The sequence below is a fragment of the Xenopus laevis genome, chromosome 9_10L (genome assembly GCF_017654675.1).
Source record: "Xenopus laevis strain J_2021 chromosome 9_10L, Xenopus_laevis_v10.1, whole genome shotgun sequence".
Taxonomy (NCBI): Eukaryota; Metazoa; Chordata; class Amphibia; order Anura; family Pipidae; genus Xenopus; species Xenopus laevis.
In genome coordinates this window covers 130363199-130386719 of record NC_054387.1, presented here as the reverse complement: position 1 = coordinate 130386719, position 23521 = coordinate 130363199, and the positions used below count along the sequence as shown (strand labels likewise).

At 40.1% G+C, this 23521-nt stretch overlaps 1 protein-coding gene and 2 long non-coding RNA genes across 4 annotated transcripts; all 3 read right to left on the bottom strand.

Annotated features, from left to right (window-relative positions):
- Window positions 1–12375: 12375 nt before the first annotated feature.
- Window positions 12376–15256, bottom strand: LOC121398366. Its single transcript, XR_005964280.1, has 5 exons — window positions 14899–15256; window positions 14664–14815; window positions 14252–14362; window positions 13191–13941; window positions 12376–12785 (listed from the first exon to the last, which is right to left on the bottom strand). It is a non-coding gene; the product is annotated as an uncharacterized LOC121398366 (long non-coding RNA).
- Window positions 15257–18780: 3524 nt separating this feature from the next.
- Window positions 18781–19863, bottom strand: LOC121398368. Of its 2 annotated transcripts, XR_005964283.1 has the most exons (4): window positions 19813–19863; window positions 19529–19663; window positions 19322–19395; window positions 18781–18962 (listed from the first exon to the last, which is right to left on the bottom strand). It is a non-coding gene; the product is annotated as an uncharacterized LOC121398368 (long non-coding RNA). The 2 variants fall into 2 exon arrangements; XR_005964282.1 differs by lacking the exon at window positions 19813–19863 and having other exon boundaries at window positions 19529–19755.
- A 636-nt stretch (window positions 19864–20499) lies between these two features.
- LOC121398008 (protein FAM135A-like) lies at window positions 20500–21965 on the bottom strand. The gene is made up of 4 exons (XM_041576333.1): window positions 21777–21965; window positions 21157–21324; window positions 20921–21041; window positions 20500–20661 (listed from the first exon to the last, which is right to left on the bottom strand). Exons 1-4 carry the CDS (start codon window positions 21875–21877, stop codon window positions 20500–20502), a joined length of 552 nt encoding a protein of 183 aa, XP_041432267.1. The 5' UTR covers window positions 21878–21965.
- Window positions 21966–23521: the final 1556 nt, after the last annotated feature.

The window sequence follows — 23521 nt, the reverse complement described above, 5'->3', positions numbered from 1 at the left end:
ATTAACAGAAAAGTCCAATGGACACGACTGTCGGACGAACGCTGCGACATCATGTGACTTTTCTGTTAATTACCTTGTTTCCTGTCGCATCCGATGGAAACGCATCCAAGTCGGCCGTGTAGTCCTACCCTAAGACGTGAGTGAGAGCTGATTGTGCCTCCCCCGATCACATTGCAGGAGTCAGTGGCAGCTGCAGCCTCATACACTCAAACTTTGTTTCTTATTTTCAGCCTGGTCACATGATGCTCTGTTAGACTTTGCCTTGGGGGGTGGAGGGGAGAAGACAATTGTTTGTGTCTGTGACAGAGACTGGGATCTGGTGCATTTGTGTGTGACTGTACGGAACGCATTTTAGGACATCCTGCTGCGAAATACATCTCCTTCCTGCGATGTCCTATGCCTTCAGAATGGCGCATCGATTGCTTTTACTGTCAATCATCATCCAAATCTGCAATCACACCTCCGTCTACCCTCCCTTCTCAGCCGTCAAACATACAAACTCCACCCTCAGCCTTTCGCCCTCAGTCCTCTTCCTTCCGCCTTCACTGCTCAGCAATTCCCCCCCCCCAGATCTCTCTTTTCAGCCGACAGTCTTATCCATCAGTTTCTAAAGTGGTGAGTGAGGGCAGAAGGAAGAGGACTGAGGGAGGAGGATGGAGGGCTGAGGGCTGAGGGCGGTGTTAATATGATTGACGGCTGAGAAGGGAGGGTAGAGGACGGAGGTGTGATTGCAGATTTGGACGATGAGTGACGGTAAAAGCAATCGATGCGCCATTCCGAAGGCATAGGACATCGCATGAAGGAGATGTATTTTGCAGTTGGATGTCCTTAAATGCGTTCCGTAGTACTGACCCAAGGAACCCCCAAATCCCAGTCTGACTCCTCCCTATTTAATGTCTGCACCAAACTTCTTCTGAATCCCACCCACAGAGCTTGGATACACACTGTTAAACACACTGGGATACACACTGGGCTGGGATAAACTCCAGGATGGATCGTTATTTAAAGCCCTAAAGCTGGCCATAGACGCAAAGATCCGATCGTACGAATCAACGTACGATCGGACTTTCCCATCTCCCGACCCTCCACTAACCATTCAGATCAAAGTCTTACCATTCCGATCAAATAAGAACAGATCACCCAATGTTCTGCCCCTGACAGCAATCGTACGATACTTATGTCTGACAACACTAGTGACAGTCTCCCTCTGAAAATCGTACGATCGGCAATACACGCAGAGATATTATCGGCAGGCGACAGAAATTTTCTAACCTGTCCGATCGACCAAACGACCGATCTCCGACGGACGAAAAATGTCGGGACTCTCCACACATGGTCCGAAAATCGTACGAATCCACGATTCGTACGATCGTATCTTTGCGTCTATGGCCAGCTTAACCCCCTTATAGCTTCAAATGGCTTCACTCCGATTGGGCAGCTCCTTCTCCCTCCAGACACAGGACCTTCTGCGACTCCCACGTACCGTACAGGAGGGGCAACTCTATCAGCCCGTGGGGATAAACTGGGAATATTCACTTTAAAGGGTTTCTGAATAAGTTGTAAACTCCTTGCAGCTCTCACCTAAGATACTGGGAGTTGTAGTTATAAAATGACAAACTGCACAGAAGTATTTCCCATGTACATGAATTCTTGCTCTATAATTAGTGATCAGCTATACTAAACTGGTGTTGTCAGACTACAACTCCCAGCATCCTCCTCACTATCCAGTTCTTACTCTACTCCCCAGAAATTACTTTTTTTAAGATTGGGTTATAATTTTTTTTTTCTGAATTTGGATTCTCCAGGCAGTAGAGGTGATGGGAGTTGTAGGCTGTAAGGCAACAGGTTGGCTTTCCCTGCTGTGGTTTTACTGGAAACTCTCTGCCAGTTGTTTCTTTAGCCGGGTGTCCAGATGTTGCAGTACTACAAATCCCAGCATGCCTCAGTAAATACGCCAGTTGGGAGTTGTAGTCTGGCTGCCCAATCAAAGACAAGATTGTATTAACCACTCCCCTTCAGGCATGGGTTGTACGGTGGGTGTGGCTCATGTTTTTGGAAGGAGGCTGGAGTGAGTCAGAGGCTAGGCAGCAGCGTGCCCATGGCAAGTTTGGCTCAGATGTGTTTCTGTAACTAACAACATATTGGGGGGGAAAGTGGAAAAGCTCAGCTCTCCAGGATTCAGCCTCAAATCTCATTTACTGGCGGCCAGGGTTGCCAAGTTAGTGGTTTTCCAGCCAAATTGGGCTACTAATTTAAAGCCCAGGCTGGTTTTGAAAGTGCCAACTATCCAAGGTACAGATTTGGGCTACTTTTTGGGCCTTTGTACTTTGGAAACCAGACAACGTTTTTTCTTGCCCTAATGTGCCGAGTCTTTATCTCCCAATGCATGTTGGGTAATGTTGTTTTTGTTTAACAATTTACCAACTGCCGAGTTGAATGTAAGACTACAATACCCAGCATGCAATGAGAGACCGACTTGTGTAGTCCAGAGTAACCATTGCATTTTGACTTTGACTTTCCTTGATTTAAGACATTTTTGGGGCAATAATCTGTTGGCCACCAAAATGTCTAGCGTTTGACCTGGTTTACCAGTATTTATTAAAATTGCCCTTATGGGGTAGGGTTGCCACCTTTTCTGGAAAAAAATACTGGCCTTCCTATATATTTATCTTTTTTCCCAATTAATAACATTGGGATCAGCCGTCATTTTTACCGGCCAATCCGATAAAATACCGGCCAGGTGGCAACCCTACTCCTGGCCCCCTCTGTAATTACTCCCCTGGTGACGGCAAATCGGCCCCATTTGGCTTCATGGAAAAATATGTGAATTAGTGAAAATTTGAAAAGAGGTGTATTTTCACATATATTCATTAAGTTTTTAGACTTTTTTTTTCTCTGCACATACTGGGCTATTTGTGGGCTGGTTTTGAAGTGCCTCTTGGCTAGTTTTGGGCTGGTTTTGACGATGACTTTGGCTGGTTTTGAAAATGAGACCTGGCAACCCTGCTGGCAGCCGAGCAACTGTCAGTTTCACATGGAAAAGAGAGGGGGTGGGATCAGGGCTGTAGAGACAACAAAATGAAAGCAAAATAAATAGCAGTGTTTTCAGGCTGTGGGTGGATTTCATTAGTGTCTGATTTTAAGGGGATGGGGGGCAGGAGCTTAGTACAATACAGATAACACTACACAATAGTTTAGCCCTGCTCTCACCCTCTGTAACAAAACAGACAGTTGGTCCGAGGCCCAAATACTTTAGCAAAGGCCCTTTATGTACAATTTGCATGAGATGAATAAATGCCACAGGCTGGTTGGCTATGGAGGTTACGTTACCTATGGGTGACAAAGACGGGGCGTTTGCCTCCCCCTGGAGTGTTCCCCTCAAGCAGGACAAGAGCAAGTGGCCATATTTGAGAATAAGACGTGAGTGAGAGCTGATTGTGCCTCCCCCGATCACATTGCAGGAGTCAGTGGCAGCTGCAGCCTCATACACTCAAACTTTGTTTCTTATTTTCAGCCTGGTCACATGATGCTCTGTTAGACTTTGCCTTGGGGGGTGGAGGGGAGAAGACAATTGTTTGTGTCTGTGACAGAGACTGGGATCTGGTGCATTTGTGTGTGACTGACCCAGGCCTGGACTGGTAGTCAAAATAGGCCCAGAGGCCCAAACAGCCCCCTACCAGCTCAAACAGCCCCTTACCAGCCCACTATATGGTAACTTTCTATGGAACCATACAGCAGCCCCTCTGGCATTTGCCAGAACTCACAGAACAGGCCCGGACTGGCAATCTGTGGGTTCTGGCAAATGCCAGAGGGGCTGCTATAAGGTTCATAGAAAGTCAGTATTTAGTGGGCTGGTGGGGGCAATCTTGCCCACTCCCACACCTTGTGTATTACTCCCTTCCAGAGCCGGACTGGGAGTAAAAAGCAGCCCGGGCAAAAAGATCAAAACAGCCCATATGTAAACATGCATTGGTCTTGAACTCATCCACTCATATATTGGGGTAAAACTGCAAAAAATTATGTGCATAAAGAGCTGCTTTTCTCACTTAAGTGTAATTAATGTAAAATATGTGAAAGATTCTGCAGCCTTGTGCCTTTATGTGGTCACAGAACAATTCCTAAGTGACTTCTAATATCCATTACAGTAGGGGGTACATTATCCCTTATAATACATGAGTGATACTCAGAGTTCCCTGTATAACTCAGCCTGCAGCCTTGTGTCTTTATATGGTCACAGAACAACCCCTCAGTGACTTCTAATATCCTTATCATTTACAGTAGGGGGTACATTATCCCTTATAATACATGAGTGATACTCAGAGTTCCCTGTATAACTCAGCCTGCAGCCTTGTGCCTTTATATGGTCACAGAACAACCCCTCAGTGACTTCTAATATCCTTATCATTTACAGTAGGGGGTACATTATCCCTTATAATACATGAGTGATACTCAGAGTTCCCTGTATAACTCAGCCTGCAGTCTTGTGCCTTTATATGGTCACAGAACAACCCCTCAGTGACTTCTAATATCCTTATCATTTACAGTAGGGGGTACATTATCCCTTATAATACACGAGTGATACTCAGAGTTCCCTGTATAACTCAGCCTGCAGCCTTGTGCCTTTATATGGTCACAGAACAACCCCTCAGTGACTTCTAATATCCTTATCATTTACAGTAGGGGGTACATTATTCCTTATAATACACGAGTGATACTCAGAGTTCCCTGTATAACTCAGCCTGCAGCCGTGTGCCTTTATTTGGTCATAGAACAACCCCTCATATCCTTATCATTTACAGTAGGGGGAACATAATCCCTTATAATACATGAGTGATACTCAGAGTTCCCTGTATAACTCAGCCTGCAGCCTTGTGCCTTTATATGGTCACAGAACAACCCCTCAGTGACTTCTAATATCCTTATCATTTACAGTAGGGGGTACATTATCCCTTATAATACAGGAGTGATACTCAGAGTTCCCTGTATAACTCAGCCTGCAGCCTTGTGTCTTTATATGGTCACAGAACAACCCCTTAGTGACTTCTAATATCCTTATCATTTACAGTAGGGCAGGGGCACCCAGGTTATTTGTCATTCACATCAGTCCAACCTATGTCACACAGGGCATCATTGCTCACACAGTGCGTGGGCATTGAAAATAATGTAAAGCTGGCCATAGAAGTTGAGACTTATAAAAGATCAGATCCTGACTGTGAGACCACAATCTTCTCAGAACGATCGTACGATCCTACGAATTTATCATCAACTAAAAAGACCAATTTGGCAGGAAAACAAAGGGGAGCTGCTTGGCCCTGCAAACATAGATACATTGCACTGGGACCGACAAAGATTTTTTGACCTGGCCGATCAATTTCCCGACAGATGTCAGCCGAAAAATCGTAAGCTGTACGATCGTTCGAATACCACTAACTGCGTGATAATTTCGGATTGGTCGGGCTTCCCTGAAATCGGTCGTTCGGCAAGAAGAATCATTGCGTCTATGGGGAGCTTAACTCGTAGGAATACTTGCTCTTTCTGTGTTTGCTGTTTTAATTGGGAAATCTCAACACACAAACTAACTCTTGGTAGAGAGTACTTGAATGATTACATTTTTATGTGATATGTTTATCACTTTAAATATGTGTATATTTTTATGGTCATACATCAACATCAGTTTTAGTTGCTGCTTAGTTATAAATGTTATAATGAGCCTATAATGGGTAGTATAAGTAAGTCACTTCCCAGCTGCGGCTGTTAATGTTGCTTTGTCAATTCATTTTTTTATTTGTTACTGGGACCTTTTATTTTTAGATGGTTCTTTCTTTTTGTAGAAGAAGAAGACATGAAAGCTCAGAAGGTGAAGGAAGTGAGGGGTTAACTTATGTTTCCTGTTGTTTATTTTGTCAGAACTTGGATAGGGTCACATCATTCAAAACATTTATTTCTTGTCCACAGCCAATACATAGAATAGAATAGTTTCACCTATAATCTAGTGATAAAAGCTGCTAAATATTACAATCAGCTCACAGTTGATGAGGATGAGGTAAAACACCAGCCAAGGCCGGAGGGCCTCTGTGTAGGCTTATTGGGCCTCTGTGTACCTGAAATGCCAGGGCCTATTTTAATTCTCAGTCCGGACCTGATCCAGAATGCTCAGGACCTGGGGTTTTCCAGATAAGGAATCTTTCTGTAATTTGGATCTCCATACCTTAATTCTGCTAGAAAATCATATAAACATCAAATAAAGCCAATAGACTGATTTTGCCTCCAATAAGGATTAATTATATCTTAGTTGGGATCAAGTACAAGCGACTGTTTTATTATTAAACAGAAAAAGGAAAATACTTTGTAAAAATTTAGATTGTTTTGTATAAAATTGAGTCTATGGGAGACGACCTTTCCGTAAATCGGAGCTTTCTGGATATCGGCTTTCCGGATAACAGGTCCAATACCTGGACGTACCCCCAGAGGTGCAAAGTCTAAAGCAATGGGAATCATTTCATCTCTCACCCCAGATGCTTCCTCTGTTCAAAGCTGAAAACGAAGCCGCCCTAATCCAATCATCACAATGGCCCCATGGAACGTATTCAGACTGCTGTTGGGTGAAACTCATTTTGTTTCTAAGATTAAGAGGGTCATTTACTAAAATCTTAATTTATCAAATTTTTTTAGGGATGCGCCGAATCCAGGATTCTTTTTCAGCACGATTCGGATTCGGCCGAATCCTTCTGCCCGGCCGAAACCGAATCTGAATCCTGATTTGCATATGCAAATTAGGGATGGGGAGGGAAATTGCAAGACTTTTTGTCACAAAACAAGGAAGTAAAAAATCTTTCCCACCCCTAATGTGCATATGCGGGATTCGGCCGAATCTTTCCTGAAGGATTCGGGGGTTCGGCTGAATCCAAAATAGTGGCTTCAGTGCATCCCTACATTTTTTTAAATAAGAAAAACCTCAACCAAACTCCCATACCCAATTTTACCTTATTACATTATTTAAAAGCATTATTTAAAGGACCAGTAACATAAAAAAAAATGTTTAAAAATTTGTTGCCTCTGCCTCTGCTAAGCCATCCCTTTCCCACGGTCCCAGCGCAGCCGGCCTGGGACACTTCAGTACTGGTGGCGGCGGTAGTGCAGGAAGCAGAGGGGGAGCGGCAGGGGCAGGGAGCGGTGGAGGCCCGGGCAGTCACCTACCGGGCCCTTGGGGGAGTCCCTGCACTACTTGGGCAGAGCCACCTGTGACTGCGCCAACTGCCATGAAGCCGAGAGGTTGGGTCCCGCCGGGGCCAGTCTGAGAACTGGAGGCGACGGTAGTGCTGGTGGACGGACTGTGTTCACTGTCTGTGTCGCTGCCCTGTCGGCTGCACTGTAGTCTGTACCATATCCCCCCAGAGGGGAGTGCAGGGAGCCCTGCAGAGATCCTGGATGGAGAGCTTCACCGGCCCCAGGACTTTGCACATCTATCCAGCCGGCTCCAATTTCCCACCAACTGGAGGCCCCTCCAGCCGAACTCACTTCCCCACAACAGTAGCAGGAAGAAGTGTGCGTCGGGAGACCAGGAGGAGGATGGAGGCGACGCCTGTCAGTGAATAGCCAGGGAGGAGAAATCGATCGTTGCAGGATGGATGGTCGCCTTTTCGCCGTTTCTGAAGCAGACAGGAAGTGGACTTTCTGTAAGTTATTTCTTAATAAAGGCTTTGCTATTTAAAAGTTTCTTTTGTCTTGGTGTTTATTTTTCGTTTTCGGATTGGGGACAAACTCGATAAAATCAAGCAAAAATCCGAATCATACGAGTTTTTTCACGAATCGTACATTTTATTCAGGCTTTTTCCTGAAAAGCCTGAATTTTTCGGATTTTTGCCCAGAAAGTCTTAAATAGTCAGATTTGGAGGCTAATTCCAGCGCAGACCACAGAGACTTCCAAATAGGATAGGGACCTCTCCCATTGTCTTAAACACAACCTTGGAAAGGTCTGAGATGGTCGGATTTTCAGATTAAGGCTCTTTTTCAGCATCGGGCTTTAATAAATGTTGAAAAAATTGAGTTTTTTAAAAAGGAAAAAGAAAAATTTGAGTTATGCCCCAAAAAGCACGACCAGAGAAATTCGAAGTTTAGTAAATAACCAGTGGTGTTACTAGATATTACTGGGCCCACAGCAAATTATTTTTCAGGCCCCTAAAATGTCTAGAGTTTGACTTGTTTTACCAATATTTATTGAAATGATATATGAAATAGGGCCTCATGGGGCCCCTATACCCTGGGTCTCCTTCCTCTGTAGTCACATCCCTCTAATAACCCCCTAAGTGCAGTGATGGCAGCCCTGAGAGGGGGCAGAACAAATTTCTCTGTGTCATGTTACTATAGGGTCTAGCTGGGTCAGGCTGTTTAAATTCACTGCGGGTTCTGACTCCTGAAACATTGGAGCAGAAGCCAACTGACAGACACCCAGAGGCTACACTGTATCAAGAGTCAGAACCAGAGGACAGAAAGGGCCAGACAGACACTGCTTTCAATAGCAATTACATGTATTTATAATTTAAATACCACCTTTAATTAATATATATATTATGTATATAGGGAAGTTAGAATTTTCCTTCCTTGGGCATACGATGAGTTGCTGGGTGGAGATCACATTTAGGAATTACACGCAGAGTTAAAGGACAGAGCTTTCTGCAAACAACAAGTTCCCAAGAGCAGGGAAGGGCCATGAGAATGTGGGAAGGGCCATGAGAATGTGGGAAGGGCCATGAGAATGTGGGAAGGGCCATGAGAATGTGGGAAGGGCCATGGGAATGTGGGAAGGGCCATGGGAATGTGGGAAGGGCCATGAGAATGTGGGAAGGGCCATGAGAATGTGGGAAGGGCCATGGGAATGTGGGAAGGGCCATGGGAATGTGGGAAGGGCCATGAGAATGTGGGAAGGACCATGGGAATGTGGGAAGGGTCATGGGAATGTGGGAAGGGCCATGGGAATGTGGGCAGGACTCTGGAAATACAGGGGGAGGGCAAATACCTTGGCTCTGTGCCCATTGGACTGGCAGCTGCCTTTATGTACAAGCCTGTGTTTATTTGGTATAGAATCGGCCCACGCCCACAATCCTACACACAATAGGGACAATGTGCCATTGACAAGCCAGTCTGGGCTCCATTAGTGTAGGCACAGAGGTTGCTGTATGGTTCTGCAGCCCTCCAGTTCTGCAGAGGAGTGGGCCCCATAGATCAAATGGCTTATTAGCTGCAACTGCGGTCGCACAAAAACGGACATACTCTGAGCATCTGATTGGTCAAACAACAAGACATGTCAGGCAGTTCTGGCAAATGCAAAGCTGCATTAGGTCTCAATGATGCTGGAATTGTGGGAAGAAATGACAAATTGCTTCCAAAATTGCACTCACTGCCTTTCTATCCCAAATGTGCATTAAAAGTATGGGGAAAACATCCATGGAGTAACTATTACTGAGCCCGCAGGGGGCCACAGGGAGAGGGGGGTATTTCTGGTCATATAAATACCCAACATCTTTTCTTTTTAGCTGCAGGCCCCAGGGCCATGAATTTATTCCTCTGAGCCCATGAATAGTAGTAAGGAACATGAGAACAAACAACTGTTGATATTTTATTATCCTTGGATTTGTATTTGGGAGGCTGGAAGATATATTTAGTAGCTGATGCTGGGGGAGTGATACATTTAGCACTTAGGTGGGAATTGCTCTGTAGATATTAGAAAATACAGTAAGTGCCTTCTTAAAGCAAAAGACATTCCTGTGCCTCCTGCCACTCACATAGCACTGCCTTAATACGAGAAGTTGGACACGTGCAAATTACTCTTTTATGTCCATGGGTCACCTCCCTATCCAGAACTACTTGTTTAATAACGATTACATCTTATTGGTTCCAAATAGGGATGTGATTGGCTATTTGGTAGCTCCTATATGGACAGGCAGCCTACATGAGGCTTTATTTGGCAGTACTTCCTGGTTTTTATGCAACTAAAACTTGCCTCCAAGTCAGGAATTCAAAAATAAGCACCTGCTTTGTGGCCAGTGGGAGCAACATCCAAGGGGTTGGTGAGGAACATGTTGCTCCCGAGCCACTGGTTGGGGTCCACTTACCTACAGATTAAACACAATGGGCAGCAATTAAATACTCCAGGAATGTGATGCATTTGGTTGTTGGGGTTGGAAGCTTTATATTCATATACATGTAACTCAAAACCAAGCCTCTAAAAAGTATCCCATTATGAGGAACATCATCTGGTAATACATTGGTCTGGGGAAGGATTTTTTATTTCTTGTCTCTTCATTTGCCTATAGTAGTTGGCCATCTTAAATATATTGCAATATATAGACAAACAATCCCTGTTTTGTTTAAAGGGTAAGGCATTTTTCAGTAGCAGTAGCACAAAATGTCTCTGTCTTAAATATATTGATAATGGGTTGAGTGCAGAGGACTCTTGTATTTGACAATCGTTTGCCTATAGCCCATATCCTTAGATAACCTCAAGAAAGATCCATGTAGGGGAAAAAGTACTGATTTTTATCAACTTAAATAAACCAAGAACTCAGAGCAGTGGTTTATGGACTTTGAAGTCAAATGGTTGGTCTAGGTCCTCCTAGTTTATGACAAGTTTATGAATATATCAAAAGACTGTGAGTATCTGAGAGGGGTTCTCCTTGGGTATGGATAGAACAAACATTCTTAAGATATCTGGCACAGAAAGTCATATACATTTCCCACCAAAATAAATAAAGTGCAGCATGCCCCACATGAACTAGATTAGCATATCAAACGAGGTTCCATCTGTAGACGGGTCCATATGCTGTATGAGTTATCCCATTATATCGCTGTCCTGTTCAAGATGCCTCCTCACATATTTGGGGGATGACATGCAGCTTGAGAGATTCCCACCTGAATATCTGAAATACCTTTGATTGGTGTAAATGGAATGAACATACTATAGTGTGCAAAAACAAATAAAGAAATGGGATCTAGTATCAGGGAACCTTTAATTCTGAAAGATTCTAAAATTAGCACTAGCATTGACCAGAGCAGTAAAGTATGACTCTGCCACCAATAACCGGTTTGCTGAAGGTAGAAAATTAAATCAACTCTCTAATTGGTTCATATGGGTTACCCAACTGGGGCTCCACTGGTTTGCGCATATTCTAGGTACCCTTGAATTCTCAATTTCAGAACAATTAAGCCCCTATATCCAGACAATTGAATATCACAGACCTGTATTTTAATTATTCAACAGTTGTTAGCTAATTATTTCCTTATTTCAGTCCAAATTGATATATTTAACTAAGATGTTGAGACCTCACAATGTCTAATTTTAAGGTTTCCCCCCAGAAAATATGGCATCTAAAAAAGTGATTGCAATTGTATCGCAGGAAAATCCATAGTCCTACGACTGGCTGATCAATTTTCTCCTGTCTATTCCCGGACTGGATGTCCGACTTATCTATCTTACCAATGCCAACTCCAGGAACCTTATACAGATGGTCTCCAAGTGCACATTTGTCACCCTGTACCACTCCAAGAACAGAGGAAGAATTAATGTACCAGATTCATTATATGACCAGGAACTCAATGAATTGTCTAAGCATTTTGGTAAGAGACATTAGTTGGTTAAGTGTTATGTTAATAACTTTTTACCAGCTAATTAAATATATGGTGTGCACCACCGCTCTTGGGTTCAACATCTGGCCAAAGTACCCTTATCTTATCTGTGTATATGAAATATCTGTCACCCTGCCATAGTTCCAGGGGGGTACCTTGCCCCATTTTCCAACCTAACTGGCCTTCAGGTAGCTCCTCCTTAGCTCATAACGAGGTTACAGATATATAGAAACATTGGGGTAACAGTCACCCTGCTATAGTTCCAGGGGTACCCAGGGTACAAATGAGCACTCACCCCAAATCTCCCCCTAAGTGGCCTTCAGACTGGGCCCCCTTAGCTCATAACAAGGTTACAGCTATATAGAAACATTGGGGTAACAGTCACCCTGCTATAGTTCCAGGGGTACCCAGGGCACAAATGAGCACTCACCCCAAATCTCCCCCTAAGTGGCCTTCAGCTTGGGCCCCCTTAGCTCATAACAAGGATACAGATATATAGAAACATTGGGGTGTCACCCTGCTATAGTTACAGGGGTACCCAGGGCACAAATAAGCACTCACCCCAAATCTCCCCCTAACTGGCCTTCAGACTGGGCCCCCTTAGCTCATAACAAGGTTACAGACTAATGGGGTATTTTACTTGTTCAATAACACTCAAATCCATAATTTCTCTCCCAGTATAGGAAATACATTGCCGGCCAATTGGGGGCTGAACACTATATACACAATATAATTTGTATTTTCTCATTAAATCAGGCTGATTTATACAGTATTTGATTTATATATTGTACAAAGCTGGGAGATGTTTATTTTCTCTGTTGCACAAATCTCTGTATTCACAACTATACTCAGTGACCAACACATATCATGATAATCTTTTTTTTGCCAATAGGCTTATTGTTATTGCTTAATGGTGTTTTCATTGTCGGAAAGTTTTTATACATATTTTTTATGCAATTTGTCTCTATCAGGGTGTCACAAAAAACATTTTGACTTTTCCCTCCCCATGATCATGTCTGACCATTTTCTATTAAAGGATAAAAGAATCAACAAATATGTTTAATTCAAGTTTATTTTATTGGTAAATCAGTTACAAAGAACAAATACATTTCACAGGTCTATAACATCAGCATTTTACAGTAGATCGGTCTTTGCGGCAAAATCTGTAGGTAAGAATAAGATTATATCAGTATATTAATCAGCTATAATACAGTTAAATAAAACAGACTCTAGGGGGGGTTTTTACTAAACTCCGAATACAAAAATCCCAATTTTTTTAGTATAATATCAAACTTTTAAAAAATTATTATTTTTTCAGTAAACCCTGAGGATGGAAAAAGTCCAAATTAGAAAAACCGGGATCTTAGACCTGTCGAGGTTGCATATAAGTCAAAGGGAGAAGTGTCAAAAAAAATTTTCGTGAAAAAGTAATAATAAATACACAGAAAAAAACCTGTGCGGATTAGATCAGGGTTTGCAGCTGGAAATGTTGAGATAAATTGGACTTTGATAAATAAGGCCCTATCTATAAACCTAGATGGAACAATCTAAACAGATATAAATCTCACCATTAGTCCATTGTGCAACAAGGTAGAAAAGGTTCTGCAACTCAATGTCTCTGGCACTTCGGGCATCACATTTCTTCTATTCAAAATATTTCAGGCCAGCGTTTTGAAAGAAGTTTTCCAAATATTGCCAAGATGAAATTAATGCGAGGTGGCCTTCAATCCCAGCGAAAGACAAGAATGATTTGGCCAGATCGAAACTAACGTCGTATCTCACAAAGTTACAGTTCTCGTTGTGTAGAACAGGCTCAAGGAGGTTTCGGAGCATCTCACTGTAAACAGCTCCTGAAAAGGAAACGGCACTACATTGTTATATAAATACACGGTAGTCTTTCCATTCCACCAACAAACAATGACCTTGGATTTATCCAGCAAAGACTTGTGCACCTTCTTAATGTGCAGGAAAGATTTTTAATAAAATGTACAGCTGGAACTATTTAGCAGGGGTCAACTCTCCTCCAGCCAAGAGGCCTACTTTCCTTAATCTGTTGCATGATCTGTGATAAACAAACCTGTAAAGAATCACATCAGTGTGCAAGGCATTGTGGGAGCTGTAGTCTTGGCTGGAGGAGAACTGGCTACTGCTTCAGTGGTACATGTACTCTGTTCAGTAGACGTATGTTTAAAAGTGAGACCTTACCTAACTCATCTCCCTTCACAGCATCTTTGCACATTTCAATACGAGCGGAGTGATGGGGAACAAGGTAATCTTGTAACGCGCTCACGAGAATCACATTCTTGAAGTGCTCCAAGCCTGTAATACAATAATATTCACCATGAGATTCCAGAACAATATAGACGTATCTTTCATGAAATCACGGGCATAATACTTTCAATAAGATAAATTTCAAATCACTAATGTAAGTTACTGAAGAGTATTGGGTCCATGTCAGGTCAATTGTAAGACATGGAAAATCTCTTAAAATACTACCTTGCTGGTTATGGTTAAAATAGTTCCCAAAAGCTTCTAATAAAACTTTCAGATCACAGCAGCTTTATTTTAGGGTTTTATATGATTTAATATACAGATGAAAGCCATACGAAAGACGGGCCATATGTCTTACCTTTTTTCTGACTGAGTTTGTAGAGGAAACTTTGTCTTGGGTCTTTGTGATCTGATAATGCCATCTGAGATACGGAGACACCTATATGCAACCGCTTCTCTAACCACAGGCCTATAACAAAAGAGATGCACAGATTTATTCAGTGTATTATATAAAAGCATGTTAAAGTTCATTGAAATGTAGGTGTGGGGTTATATTATCAGGAAACACACTGCATCTTGAAAGTTCTAAAATACAGCCGTGATCTTTCCCAAACATAATTTGACATTTTTGACTTTTGTCCTATCATAATGATAAATGAATTGTACTTGATGTAAATGAAGCATGGTTAAATCCATATACATATATTACTTGTTGTTTCTAATCTTTGAGTTACTTGTCAATAATAAAGCAATGGCCAGTAAATCCCTACCAGTTTTAAAGAGAAACGAGTTGGGGTACAGAAGGCCCATATGTGGTCCACCGAAGGAGAGGTAAGTGTGCAGGTTTCCACGGTAGCCTTCAAATTCAGGTCTCCACAAGGCTGAGCGTATTATTAGATTGCCCAAAGAAAAGCCGATAAAGCTGCGGGGAGAGAAAAGTAACATTACTATAAAAAATTCATATATATAAGAGATTATATAGAGATTTTTTGCTAATTACTGTACCTGATCCTGGAAATAATGAGCTTCTTGCTTGTTATGTACTGTAATATTTCATTTAGGAGACTGCTGCCTAATTTATCAATATCACCAGTGGTGCAGCGCTGTAAAGAAAACACAAGAAGTGAAAAATAAATATTGCATCAGAATTAAAACAAGACATGCACAGAGACCGACACTAATGAAAACATTATAATTGCCACAATTATTTAACGGTGTATAAAATAGCAATATTAAAGGGCCTGTCTGCTAACAATCAGCAACAATAATCTTCTATAAGACCTATCCACTTCCCACCTTGTCAATGCGACATTTTTCATGCAATTTAATATAATTTTTCTATATATTTTGAGATATTAAACCCCACAGAAGACGTTTCTGTTCAAAAGGAATTGTCATTGGTGGATCTATTTGTTACAGTACGTCAATTTGTTACAGACCAGTTCTTACAGTTATATATCAGAATGATCTTTATGGGCCCCACTATAACTGATCATTTCATATTAATCATCAGTAAACCAATAAAATACTAATAATAAAAGGATTTCTCAGGATAGTTACATTTTATCATCATTGCCTATTAGTTCCCATTGAGCTGAGATGGATAGAATGTTTGAACAGTCTCATATAGGAATGGAGATGACTCCTCAGAACTAGACACACAGATATACGTACCTCGTTGCAACAAGACATTAGGAACTTGATTTTCCCATGTGTCACTCCAGACTCAATATGAGGTCTTATTAATAGAAGATCAAGTGCGGAACCTAGAGTAGAAATAAAGCCATTAATTATAACAGGGCAGGGCAATGGTAAATCATATGACAAAACACACGCAAGTGTTCGTGTCAGAATCAAATCTTTAAAATTTTACTTACCACCCAAGCCGTGCGCACTGACTATTAGATGTGTTTCCTCTTCACTACTGGAGTCGTCTTTGGAACCTACAATAAAATAAGTCAATTTTATCAAAGTAATGTCCTCTTTCCTTTGAAATCAAATGGGGAAATCAATGTTTAACTCACCAGTAGAACTGCTCTGCTGTTTTTGTGTAGGTATAAGTCGCTCCCAAACGAGTTTCTTTTTGCTGGTTTCTTGGAATAATCTACACAATAAAAACACACAATGTTGGGTGTCCATCAGCAATATTAGCATTTATTTTTGCTCTCTGGGTGTGTTGTTGCTTTTCTACTCTATGAGCTAATATTCTAAGAAAATGATATGATGCATTTCTATGTATACATTATACATCCCCATTAGACACAGTGAGTAACGTAGGCCCTGCCCTATAAGACTGTTGGGTCTCACATTGATGTACATTTCTTAACTGTAGCTCACTTTTAACCCATAACAGAAGAAAAGTTAATATCTTCATCTTTTTTACATATAATGATAGAATTAGGCATATTTAGAGTAAAATGCAAGTGATGTCTGATGTGAATACTTTCACTGTTTGCTGGAAGATATATATATATATATATATAGTATTTACAGTATCAGATTGCATCAGACAACATTAACTTTACATAAGAATAATGATTTGTAAAAAGCACCAGCCCCAGTAATCAATAGCAACCAATTAGATTCTCCCTTTCCAATGGACGACCAATCACATACTGAGTGGTTACTCAAAGTTACTGGTGGAAAACTTACAACTTCCATTTCTATGTAATGCGCATAGTAAGTGCCCTGTCTGCTGCCTCCCTCTCTTTGTAGATATATAGATAGATGATAGATATATGATAGATATATGATAGATAGATAGATAGATAGATGGATAGATAGATGGGTAGATAGATAGATAGATAGATAGATAGATAGATAGATAGATAGATGATAGATATATGGATAGATAGATGATAGATAGATGGATAGCATTTCTGTATGTACAATATCACATTCTTTACCTGATCCTGGATATGATTAGGCTGTTAGATTCCACAAGTTTTGCAATTTGGCTCAATAGAGAATTAGCCAAAGAATTATATTCATCCAGAGTTTGATCCTAAGAAAACAAACAAACAAACAAATATAATTAGTAATTTGAAATAAATGCAGCATTGCCTTGAAAACCAAAGAATTAGAAGACTAACTGAGACAATGCCTTGGCCATTCTAACAACTATTTTTAAAGCCCCTTTCCTATAGCAACTTATAGGGGCTGAATTTAATAAAACATCAAAAACATCAAAATAAAACTTTGATGCGACAAAGCAGATTAGACTGTATTTCCTCTTATCATTTGGCTGCTACAATATTGTTTCAATAGTCAGAACCAGCTATGCAGGAAATAACAAGGGGCAAGCGAATAATATATTCCATAATCATTTCTCCCTCAGTTATTGATCTTGTTCCAAGTCCCAGCTACATACTGTACCTTGTTTCCTAGATGCCCAATGACAGCAGTTCTTCCACCGAGACATCCATATACAAAGGTAATTATTGCTTGAGGATCTGTTGTATCTAGGGTAAAAATAAGTCCAGGGTTAATGTTCAAGTCAAGGTAAAATATATGTTATATTCATATTTCCAACCTGAGAAGATATAGTAAAAAGGGAATTACAATAAGTAGGTCTTATCCTGATATGCACAGATATTCCTTCATTTGATCCGTTGTCTAGTTCCATGCTCAGAGTAAACTCCTTGGAAGGGTTGTTGGAGAAGAATTGACTTATCCATTTCCTCAGTTCTTTTTTAACGTCAAATAACCTAAAAAAAAAACAAAAGATATATTTTTAGGCTAATACCGATATCTGTAAAACTAACTGACACCACTAAAGGAAATCCAAAATTCTAGGTGAAAACACATAAACCTGATAACAATAACAATAGGGTATTCACTAAGCAAAATCTAGTCTTAAGTATATATACATTCTCTATTTGCTTTAGTAAAGCATGAGAAGTCTGTGTCTCTTGGATTAAGAGTCTTGAGCTCCAAAAATAAATCATTTGTAGAAAACAAATGTCCCCAATGAGGTGCTTGAATGCCATACCCAATGGCTCGGCCTCTGCTAGCCTGGCTTTATGATGAAAAGAACTTGGGGGGATGTTACATTCTTATAAACACAGTGAGAATATGACCGCTCAAGACTCACCCCACCACGCAACAACAGGCCTATGATTAAGGGAATGTCTCCCGCAATGCGTAAGGCGATTTTGTTACCCTAATGTTGCAATAAACTCCTTCAAATTTATTTGGAGTGCCGCTTGTATCGCTCATTTTGATTCTTATGAACAGCAACAAAAATCCAGTTGTTCCAGTAAAAGCCCCGTTATCTTTTATAGCTGAATGCAAGTGACTATATTGCAAGATTACTAGTGATCCTGGGATTTATACTTATTTAGGATTGTTATGGCCCTTTATATATTTTACTATTTGATTTTATTTACATTACATTTTGTGCATTATATTTATATTTGTTAGGAATCAGAACTTACCCTTTCCTCAAAGACAATGGCATGGCATAAAAGGAGGGATTTAAACCATTGTCTGCATCGATAGCTGACAGGAGTGACATAATTCTCTTGAGATTATCTTCAATACTGTCAACAGAGGATGGTTTAACTTCTGCTGAACAATCGATAACGTCTTCTGAACAATCCATAACGTCTTCTGAACAATCTACAAAGTCTTCTGAACAATCCATAAACTCTTCTGAACAATCTACGAACTCTTCTGAACAATCTACAAAGTCTTCTGAACAATCTATAAAAACAAAATTTTTAACGTTAGCAGGAAAATGCCTTCCCATCCACACTCATATATAGAAAAGTGATATTATCTTTCATTCAGTACGTCATCTCAGTGGTTCTATTGTACAGAGCGGTGGGATACGTTGGTACTTTAGAAATACGTATTTATATAATAATAATGGATGGACAACTGTCACACACTGAGGCAGCAGCACCTGTGGATTCTTTCCATACGTACCTATTGCTTCAGGCTCTAAGTACCGGTCTTCAAAGACAACGGGGGCAGATTTTGATACCATGTCCGTGTCCCGGCACTCGAGACAATCATCTTTTGGAGCTTTTTTGACTTTTTCATAAATCTCTTTGTGGCTTTCGGTTCTGCAATAAGAAACGGGTATATTTAGAAATAAATCACATCCAGAGATCAGTAAACTAAAAACTGAGGGATGGAATAAAAAATCTGGAGTATCCAAAAGCAACCAATCCTATGATTTTAAACGTCTGATAATCAGGCCAATTACATCTGTTGTTTGGTTGCTAAGGATTCTAGACCATTTATTATATTCCCATTTATTATATAAGTATGACAACAGCATGACATTTTCATATATAAACATCACTTGCAAGTAAAACTGTGAAGGACTGTAAATGTCCATAAAATGTGTAAAAGTAATATTCCCCAATCAAATAAGAACTGGCTCTAAACATAAATATTTGAAGAAACACCATGTACTCACATCTTCTCATCATATAAAATAGCTTCTTGTTGGGGATGGTCAGTAGAAAAGAATAATTTCTTGAACTTTTCTTCCTATAAAACAATAAAATAGACACAGTTCATAAACCTTGAGAGATAACGGCAATGTAAAACAATAAATGGAGTCCCACTGAAGATTGAGCACTAAGCTTCCCCTGCCTTAAAGCCTATTCAATGCGCTTCTTACCTTTATTTGCTTCTTCTCTTGTTCAATCTCCAAAGAGGATTGAAGAAATTTTCCCCACAGATTGAGAAGTTGAGCTGATAGTTCTATTAGGCTGCTATTTATTGCGTCTGCCAGATCATTGGGGTCTTCTATTTCCTATGGTTAAAATATTAAATAATCAACAATTTGTGTAAACACAGAGAATACAGTATGTAAAGCACTTTTTAATACCCCAATAGTATAAGGAAACTAGTTTGGGGTTACAGGTTAGTATTGATTACAGAATAAGCAATGAGCAAACTTACCGTCACTTTGTCAGATAACTCACTGAGCCGGACTTTCAGATCCAGTTTTTCTGTGGAGGAAACAAAGACGGCATTGTATTACATTTCACAATAATGTTTTGTAAATCTAAGAATATAAGTTTATTCCCTTTCCCACGTGTGTTACTTTGCTGTTCTGATGTAAAATATGGAGTGGATCAGACTGGAAAGGAATGAGAGCCCCTAGGATATAGCAATGGTGCAACAGAAGAATCTAATCTTGGGAGTTTTCCAGGTGACCTATGTTATTCTCCAACATCTGTTACCCACCACAGGGAACATCTCAATAAAATGAATAAGAGGAGCCTTGTTAGACATGTAGGCAATAATTGTAGGTGCCCAGTTACTCGCGGTGCTTCCTAATGATGGTGAGTGACCTAATATGAGTAGCGGGTGTTTTACCATTTGCCACTGCCCTAATATTGACTCTATGATGATATCAAGGCCAGTGTGTAAACTAACGGTCACTTTGGGATACCTAAATGTGCACTTTGTTTGTTCATGCCCATAATCTTTCAACTTCCGAGAGGAAAGAATGTTTTCATTGACTCATCAATATCTATTATCCATTTTGGATGTTGGGTGGTCAGAGAAAGGTCAATGTCTAAATGAACTAAGTTGAACAAAACCTAAAGAACAGGACAACTAGGTGTCACAAAGTAGAAGCAATCACATACCAAGTTCCAGCTTGCATGAGGAAGGCAGCGTTTCTGATACGGAGATGAAATAACTGTACAGTCCATCATAGGAAAGCAGCAAGCAGGATCGTAGTGTTGAAAGGAAACGGTAGGCATGCTGCAAGTATTTCTCTTCTATCACAAAGCTTTTACCCTAAAATAGAGAAACAGAGGCATGAAGCAAGAAAGAAAGCAAAGAGGACACAAATCATTACAAGATGGTGCCCTACTACCCCACAGCACTACTCTTTTGCCAGTTAAAGACATCGGTGAAATGGTGAGACTCGTTGGGGTTCAGGAGGAGGGAGGGAGGCAGTTAGTGGGGCCTGGGGTTGTCTGTAATTATAATTCCACTCACATAACTGTTTTTACCCTCTGGAAGGTTCAAATACAAATTCATGTTTGTTACTTACGTCTGCTGCCAATTTCTTTTTGAAGTTTTTGCCCAAAATGACACTTTCCACTTTCGTTTTTTTAGCCTTTCTCCACCGGCTGGGAAGAATTCTTTGGAATACTGAGTTTTTCTTGGAAAAGCTATAAAAACAACAAATACAGATGATTGTATTATCTTGAAATTGATATTATTTCTTAATGGAATAGTAAAATAATGTCATCATCTCTATCTGACAATAACAATCCGTGTACTTACGTCTTCAGTGGGGGTTGTAATACAACCAACAGGCCATGAACAATGATCGACAGCTTTGAACATGACTCAAACACTATATTCGTCTGGCCGTGAATCCCTCGATGCAGGTTAAAGTGCAATTTCATGTCCTCTCTCCACATTGGTGCCGAACGCTTACATTTGCTTAATCTGTTCAGATAAAACCAGAAGATCGATGTGTTAAACACAAATCAGATTTCACTAACCCATCAGTCTTGTTAGCTTTATTGTATTAGAATTAATTATATGCTGATTAATTGAACAGAACTGATGTAGATAGTGATATTCTGAGACAATTTACAATTGGTTTTAAATTTAAATTAAATTAAAAAAAACTATTAAAAATAAATAAGTTGCTTATAATTAGCAATTTTATAACATATGAAAAGTTAACACAAAGGTGAACCACCCCTTAAACTGCTCAGGTAGAAAATCAGTTTCTATATGTAAGTCTAACTGGCCAATACATGGGGGGTTGGGGGAATCTAAACATTTTCCAGTAAAGCAAAAACATTAGAGAAATGGGAAAGAAAGGAATTACAGCACAAATATAGAGTCAGAGTTTTAATCTATTCTTCAATTCTGATCATTTCTCTACTTACTCTTTATGGCTTTCTGCATAGTAAAGGCCAAAGTTCATCTTGCTCTCCAGGGTATTCAGAGTCTCTTCAATCTGCCATTGTAGAGAGAATAGAAGAAACATAAGATACGGTATACGGAACACACAAACACAAAGCTGATCTAAAAGACTTTTTATCACTTACTTGACTCTCATCCAGGAGGATATTAACGGTGTAGATCACAACGTCGTCAATTCTAATAGCACGTTTGGTTTTCTTTAATTTAAATGCACTGCTGAAAAGGACACTGCCCTTAACTGAAGCCGGATACTTCACGTTATCTAAAACAGAAGAGTTTTAATCAATTTACCAAACTATAACACAACAGAGTGAATAAAGAAGATTGTCAGCAATAAAACTCCATATGCAGAACTAGGTAACGAGGTTATAAGTAACAAGTACCTTCAGTATGGAAAATCCTTGCTTCGATTGTGTGAGGGATGCTCGTCAGAATCTCAAAGGATGTCTTAATTTGGTAACATCTAAAAGCAAAAACAATGTGACATTAAAATCAAACTCTCTCTGCTCCTCATGAACACGTTCTGTTAAAGGGGAAGTTCATTTGCCTGAATGTTTCTATGTGCTCCTTTCACTGCTACACAAGCCGCCCTTTGCTGCTGTCCATATGTAGGGGGTTATTTACTAAACTCCAAATGCAAAAATCACAAAAAATCGTGATTTTTTTGTTTATAAAATTAAACTTTCACGAATCACGAATTTTTCAGAATTTATTAGGATGGAAAAGTCCAAATTGGAAAATCCGGCATCTCAGACCCATCAAGGTTGCATATAAGTCAATGGGAGAAGTCCCAATGATTTTTTGATATGCGCTGGGTTTCATGCAATACCCCCGAAGTTTTCAGAGTTTTCGGGTGAAAAATCCAAAAAAAGTGAAAATCTGAAGAAAAATCCGAAAAAATCGTGAAAATCTGATTTTTTCCAGCAAAGCACATTTTTGGGAAAATGTAATAATAAATAAGCGCAAAAAAAAACGTGAGCGGATTTTATTGGAGTTTGCAGCAGAAAATACTGAGATAAATTTGGACTTTGATAAATAACCCCCACAGTGTAAATGTAATTTCTATGAAGGAGATGCCAATCCAAAAACAATTGGAATATGTTGCTCAATGTCTAAAGGACCTAAAATGATTTTACTGCAGGGCCCAGTAACTTGCAGTTTTACTATTTACTCAACACTGATCATAGGACATTGTGAGTATGTGAGAGCAATTGCCTTACAAGCTGCCATATTGAAGTATGCGCCAAATCTAACATTCAACTCAGTCCTAGGAAGTTTTTGGAAGATTTGGATTCAACCAAATTGGACTCCTTAAAGCATCAAGACACACTTACCCACTTTGAAGAAAAAACGGAATCTGGAATTGCTTTAGTTGTAATGAAAATTCAAGTGTAGCTTGTACTTTTTCCATAGTTATTGTTGTTTCAGGTTAATCTACTAAAAAGCAAAGGAACAAAGAGGAAAATCATGTTAATGGTTCAAATCATCTGATAATGTGGCTGTAAAAGGTGTTGTACGTGTTCCCTGGTGTGTGTAGGTTTGTGTTACATGTGAGGAATAAACCATCCTACCGGCCAAACCCAAATCTACAAAGCTGGAAACGAATGAACATTGCAAAATGCACTTTTTTATCTGTCTCTTTACTGAAATATGTTCAAATGTAATAAAATTCAAGATTTCAGGGTTTTTCACTTACCTAGTAATAAAG